This window comes from Macrobrachium nipponense, chromosome 22 (assembly GCF_015104395.2).
Source record: "Macrobrachium nipponense isolate FS-2020 chromosome 22, ASM1510439v2, whole genome shotgun sequence".
Taxonomy (NCBI): domain Eukaryota; kingdom Metazoa; phylum Arthropoda; class Malacostraca; order Decapoda; family Palaemonidae; genus Macrobrachium; species Macrobrachium nipponense.
This window is the reverse complement of record NC_087213.1, coordinates 20,029,726-20,037,225: the sequence shown is the minus strand read 5'-3', so window position 1 is coordinate 20,037,225 and position 7,500 is coordinate 20,029,726. Positions and strand designations below refer to the sequence as shown.

At 31.5% G+C, this 7,500-nt stretch overlaps 1 protein-coding gene across 1 annotated transcript in view; it reads right to left on the bottom strand.

The window, feature by feature from the left end:
• Positions 1 to 4,154: 4,154 nt before the first annotated feature.
• Positions 4,155 to 7,500, bottom strand: part of LOC135198353 (piggyBac transposable element-derived protein 2-like) — a 36,843-nt gene continuing 33,497 nt past the window's right edge. The window contains exon 3 of the mRNA XM_064225917.1: positions 4,155 to 6,067. Coding sequence (XP_064081987.1) covers positions 4,232 to 5,746 — 1,515 coding nt within the window. The 5' untranslated portion in view covers positions 5,747 to 6,067 and the 3' untranslated portion in view covers positions 4,155 to 4,231. The remainder of the gene's footprint in view (positions 6,068 to 7,500) is intronic.

Below are 7,500 nucleotides of genomic sequence, written 5' to 3'. Positions count from 1 at the left end.
AAATATGACAACTGGAGCCATATATCTGAAGTAATACCCAGAGCCTCTTTCCCCCATAAAATAAAAAAGAAAAAAAAGCAGAAACCTCTGTACTATGTTCTTTAGGGCGAGAGTCGGCATACAAATGCCTGGCATTATCGATCTCAATGACGCATCGAGATGAGCAACAACCCCACCTCTTTCCAAATAACACGACAATACGTTGCTCGGTTTTATGAATAAATCTCGAGTGACTTATGCCTCCTTTACGGATTTCATTTGTTTGTATTTACATTCCCGGCTTTTGATGTCCGCATCGTAAAGTTTATTGAAAAGATTTACTTCTATACTAAGATAAATTTTGGCTGTTTTTCGAAAAATTGTAGCGCGCCTTTACCGTATGATGTACTGGCTAATATTTTCTCCATACGATTTCTCCTTATAGCTTATAGCTTATATAATTGGAATAGGTATTCCTGAACCTAATACTTTTCATTCAAATGAGCCTGTGTAAAATCCACTACCCATCGATTACAAAAGACAATTGTATCAATGATAGCAAGAGCGTTTGGAGACTGGGAAAATCCGCCAGGAATCAGCAATCCACAAATCAAAATTTAATTAATGATGCCTTCTATATAATAGTTAAATTCGCATTTCTCCTAAAATCAAATCATTTGTCGCCAGTCATGAAGCCCACCTTCGGTACAATTTTGGAAAAATCTCTATACAGCTTACAAACAAACAGTCAACAAACCGATCCAATAACCTTTCTGACAGTAAAGGGTGTTCGGTAAAGAATTTTTATACGAAAAATACATGTACATACTCAATAAACCTATAATACATATTCAAATAATCGCGTGCGCAAACCGTAGCACTGATAAATCACAGAGAGGTTAATAACAATGAAATGCAAAACTAGATTAAAAATATAAAAGGACTGACAAGACAAATCCTCCCTTGTGGAGGTGTATTGGGATTTTTTAATTTCAAAAATGCGAAAATTTAGCAAAGTGAATGTGAACGCAGTGGGAACAGAGGAGGATATATTTGTAAGAATAAGAAAGGGTTAAAATTTGGAAGACCTGTGAGGAAGAAGGTGAAAGGCATAAACAGTGCTGCATCAATGGCAGAACACAAGAGTGAAAACGGAAGTGCCTTAATATCCGGTAAACGCAAAAAGAAAAGCACGAGGAAGAAGGAGTTGAGTGGCGCATTGTGTGCGTAGGTTATTGTTGACGAGCTGCCTGTTAAGACAGGAGGCAGGTGCATGAAGTGGCTGGTGACATTGAGTTTTACTGCGGAACGCACAACTTCCTTCTGAGATAAGAGTTAGGAAGATGAAGGTAATGTGAATTAGTCTCCTTGATCAATCGAAATACTAACTTTTAGGAGTGAATGGTTTGTGAGTGTATACATTACATAATATATATATATATATATATATATATATATATATTAATATATATATATATATATAATTTCATATGTAATATATATATATATCAATATCTATTTTCTATATATATATATATATATAGATAGATAGTAGGATAGATATTGATATATATATATATATATATATATATATATATATATATATATATATATATATATATATTGAATATGTATAGGATATATATAATATATATATATATGTGTATATATATATATATATATATATATATAGATATATATATATATATATATATATATATATATATATATATATATATATATATATACACTATATATATATATATATATATATATATATAATATAATTTCATATGTAATATATATCATATATATATATATATATATATATATATATATATATATATATATATATATATATATATATATATATATATATATATTGATATATATATATATATATATATATATATATATATATTATATATATATATATATATATATATATATATATATATATATATATATATATATATATATATATATATATATATAATTTCATATAATATATATATGTATATCATATCTACTATATATATATATATATAGGGTATATATATATATATATATATATAGATAGATAGATATTGATATATATATATATATATATATATATATATTATTGTATAGATATATATATATATATATATATATATATATATGTGTGTGTGTGTGTGTGTGTGTGTGCATGTACACACACACATATATATATACATATGTACATACTGAAAAGTTTCAAGGATATAATTCTGTGACCCAAATGGTTAAGAATCGACAAAAATTCTAAAAACTTGCACTATAAATCCACTGTTATTTTTCGTCAAATGTAATTCACATAATGAACAGCAAAAAAAGAAAAGAAAAGTCATAAAATCCGATAAACTTTCCCAAGTAATAAACAAAAGAAAAACTATAAAAAACATCATAATGTTTTCTGCGAGCATTATAAAAATACCAAGCGAGAAAATGATGGTAACATTAGGAATCACTTAACCATATAAATTATTTCCTGTCTTTTTGTTTTTTCATCTTGATCCTCACCAACGAAAGAGTGCAAGTCGAAATTCAGAAAAATACCAAACAAAAGATAAGACTCAAGAAGAAACACTAAAGATCAGAAATAAGCAAAATAAATCTGATTATAACTCGAAACAAAAACCAAGATCAGCTCCCTCCTTCCACTTTTCAAAATGAAACAAAAGAGAGGAATTGAAAAAAATAAAATAAAAAATCTAATACAAAAATGTAAATAAAATGAAAAAAGCGATGAATCTTAACAATAAATTAATAGACAACAAGGGCAACACAGAGAAGACGATCACAACACCCTCCTTGAGCCCTGAGTTCAAAAATAAAAAATAGAAAAAATAAAAACCGACAAAACGCCTCCATTAACATAATGACATACGATGAATAAACACATGGTGCGTTAAAGGGAAAACGGAAACAAAAACAAAACAAACAAAAAATAATGATAAAAGCAAAGCGGGAAAACAAAGAATTTAATATTCGACAATTGTCGTTGTCGGTCGCAGCTGCTACGCTTACGACGGCCGTCAGAACCTTGTCATTATTACTGGAGGAAGGGGGGAACGGGAACGTCTGGGAGGGAGGGGGTTAGGGGCGATAGCATTAGGGAAGGTGGTGGTAGGTTGAGGAGAGATGCCATATTGTATAGGGGTGGAGGGGGAAGGGATTACACTGCCAAAGAGAGCAGTCTGGAAAGAACGAGCTACGTAGATACAAAAGGGTAGAGTACAAAATGTATGTATGTGTATATATATATATTATATATATATATATATATATATATATATAGTACTATATATATATATATAATATATATATATATATAGTATGTATATGTATGTATATATATATATATATATATATATATATATTATATATATATATATATATATATATACATATATATATATCCCTTTCAGACCCGAGAGCCATCTGGCGATCTCCGGTTAATGTAAACCAATTTTTTCCAGTGAATTTACCTTCCAATAGACTGAGAATAATTACAAAATTGTCATTGCTGTCTCTATTTACTTGAACTGATTAGACAGTATGCTGTCTTTCAGGACTCCTCCTGGCGAGTTTTCCTAATTTTGTACCTTTTTTGCATATTGCAATGTTTTTAATACCAAACTAATGATTTGGAGATGAAGATTCTTATTTTAAAAGGTAAATTAAACTATCAGTAGAGTTTCACGAGGGCTTATCTTATTATACCATTACAAAGTTAAGGAAAAATTTACTATATTCAATATTACTGAATTTAGAAAAATAGCAAATACAATACTGAGTATTGGAAAAATGGCAAATACAATACTGAGTATAGAAAAATTAGCAAATACAATACTGAGTACAGAAAGAATATCAAATACAATGTTCAGTACAGAAAAAATATCAAGCATTCATATAACTGATAAATGACAACTATTCTATTTAAATTAGACATTTGGAAAAGGCATGAATAATGTACTTTTACCTCATGTTGAAAAGAATTTTTCCTAAATTTGGAATTTTAGGTTGAATGAAATTCAAAGAAATAATTCCATGTAGATGTAAGACAAAGTTAATATGAATTCTGAAAATCAAGGAAAAATGTACTCCACTTAATATTACTGAGTATAGAAAAAATATCAAATACAATGCTGAGAATAGAAAAATAGAATAAAACAATACTGAACATAGGAAAAATAGCAAACATATGACTGATAATTGAACATCATTCCTGTTAAATGAGGAATTTGAAAAAGGCTTGAATAATATACCTCATGATGAAAAGAATTTTTCGTATGTTAGGAATTTTAAGGAGAATGAAATCAAAGAAGCAATTCCTTGTGGATGTACAACAAAGATAAACTTTACAGTATGAGCATACTGTTCTGGACTTGCCTTTGCAGCCTTCCTTTCTACATTTTCGGAAATCGTCACTGACAATTAGAGGCAAGTGTTTTGCGCCTGTTGTCCTCTCTTTTTCACCAGGCAGAGGGACTTTAAATTTTCCTGTTTTGGTCTTAGGGGCTGGATCTCCAAGTTCTTCATCAGAATCTGTGCTGCCCAATAGTCTTCCATGTCTGTCAGATAACTCTCCTCTCGTAAGCTGATTAGCCAACTGTAGTTTAAAATCCAAGTATGGCATATATTTGTTTTCTCCGCAGTCTGCCTTATATTCCAACCACCCATTAGCAGTTGTCACATCCATCATGTGAAGTCTCGTTCTAACAGTCCACTTCTTAGTTCTAGAGCTACTTCTGTAATAACTTACGACTTGATCGTGTAAGTCTACTCCTCCCTTTGCTTTATTATACTCGCTAACTACACAGGGTCTTTGCACTTGTATGTGTTCATTTCTTGCCTTTGACCACCGAAGGCAGACATCCTCTTCCTTAATTCCAAACTCGTTTGAAGCCATGTATATTACTTTCTTATCATACCATGCTGTTAATGCAACTTTCCTGTTATACCTAACTTGTGAATCTGATGCTCCTCTTCCCTCTCTTTTCAATGTTGCTTCAGATTTCAAATTTGCCTCTTTAGGTAGCATATTTTTCTTTAAAGTTCCTGTGTCCCTCAGACATCTATCATACAAGTCTCCCAAAAGTTGAGGAGAAGTAAAATACCTATCAAAGAATAAACTTGATCCAGGTTCCACACTAGGAAGAAATCGGAACACAACTGCCTCTCTCAATGTTACTGGCCTGTTAGGTTTGGCATTAAGCTGGTCAACCAGAGAAATCAGTGCCTCTTTCCCCTGAAAAATTTCAAAATCATAAACAAGACCTTTAGTTGATGCTAACACAAACATCTTCAATCCATCAGGATTTGGTTTCCCTGGAACATGTTGCTTTATGTTCAGTCTTCCTCGAAAAGGAATGATACTCTCATCAATACTCAGTTTTTTCTCTCTTGGGAGCTCATTGCATCTCTTTCTAATTTCTTCAAGGAGAGGTCTCACCTTCCATACTCGATCTAAACTTCTCTGTGCTACAGAAATTTTATTATCATCAACAAATTTGAGAGCAGACCTTAATTTAAAGAATCTATCCCTGGGCATAGCATCAGCAGTAAATGGTAGGCGTGTCATACCTTGCCAATACATTCTAATCCTTTGCATCTTTAATACTGACATGGCAAAATTCATACCTATGAACACTGCAATTTCCTCTCCACTGGTTCCCAAGGATGACCCTGTGGTTTCAGTAGCTTTCATATTGGTACATAAAGGAATGTGTTCTATGAAGTCCATGTTCACATAACTCCTGAAGTAGTCGATTGGTCTAAAAGATCTGCCATCACCATTCTTCTTTGGTTCATCACTGATGAAAGTGTCTCGAAAATCTATGTCCCTCAATAAAGTGACGCCTTCCCTGGGAATTAGAGGTTACATTAGGAACCTGCACAGTTGCATTTTCATCTTCATCTTCAGAAGACGAATCATCACTCGAGGATAAAATATTTCCTCTGGAAGATACTGCCTCAGGTACCCAGTCATCCTCGTCATCATCAGCACTGCTTATGTCACTGGAATCTAACCTTTCCAATATCGCTTGGTAGGTTTGGGCATTACCTGCGAAAAGTGAACAGTATTAAGCCAAACCATATCGAAACAGTAAAATGTGATGAAATATCATTTCAACATGCAATAAGACTTGAATATTTATGGATGCAAAGTGTAAATCATCAAAATAACTAGATAGGTGATGTATTTAAATATTATGAAAGATATAAGAGCGACTCAAGAAAATTTAACCGTTGTAGGAGCTATGTAGATAGTCATGCAATAATAATAATAATAATAATAATAATAATAATAATAATAATAATAATAATAATAATATAACAATGTGATGACATGATTGTACTGGTGCCGTCTCTTTAATAAAGTTTGTCCTTTTAAATGTCTGGGCGTCTCTTTAAATTTTGTACTTTAACATACCTTCCTTTTAAATATGTTAACTAGACTTTTTTTTAATAAACCTTTTGTTTGGTCATTATCATTAATTTATTAGTATTATTTTCATCAGCTTAATTTTTATTATCATTATCATTGTTATTATTGCAAGTATTACTGAAAAAATATTCAAATACTAAATGAAGACAGTTAGTGCAGACAGAGTCCTGAAGACATTATAGTGCCTTCACTTTGACTTTATTTCCCACTAGTTTGAAATAAGTCACTCGAATATGAATAAATCTGATACTGTGCCTTTTCCAGTCAGTAACTAAACCATGCATGGTATATTAATCATGTACACAAGCAAACTATGTGTAATACTACATAAAACGTAGTTTGTTTACACTTTTTTTTCGCCCCCTGAAGTCCTGAAGGCAGTATAATGTTTCAAAAAAAAAAGCGTCACCACGGTAGGCAAGTTTCTTTTCATAGATAGAAGGCCAAACCTACTAAGTCATGCATTAAATTCATTCCAATTTCATAGGAAATCTATCAAAGTTAGCTATCTCATTATCAGATATAATCATGTACACAAGCAAACTATGTGTAATACTACATAAAACGTAGTTGGAATGAGTCACGCTATTATAGGCAGCAATGTCGGAACAGAATGAAATCAGATACCTGTATATTCTGTTCCGACATTGCTGCCTATAATAGCGTGACTCATTCCAACAGACTTTTACGCAAGTTAAATAACCTAATAGATAATAGCGCATGGAATAATCTTGAACAACAAGACAAAGTTTTAAACTTATCCAACACCCCCCTTACTGTAAATCAACATTTAGTTTTAAATTTAGGCTTATCCTTTGCCCTAATGCCAGACCGCAAAAACAACCTAGACTTCATAGTGGCTTTTGATAAATTCATATCTGACAAAAACTACAGCCGTGAAGAGATATGTTTAAAAGGAGTGTTACTAAATGCTTTAACTGACCTTCATAAGAAATATCCTGTTCCCCGCAGATTCATGATAGCCATCCACTCGCTAAAAAAGTTAGATGTTATAATAAGTAGATCCGACAAAGACGGCAAAATTGTAA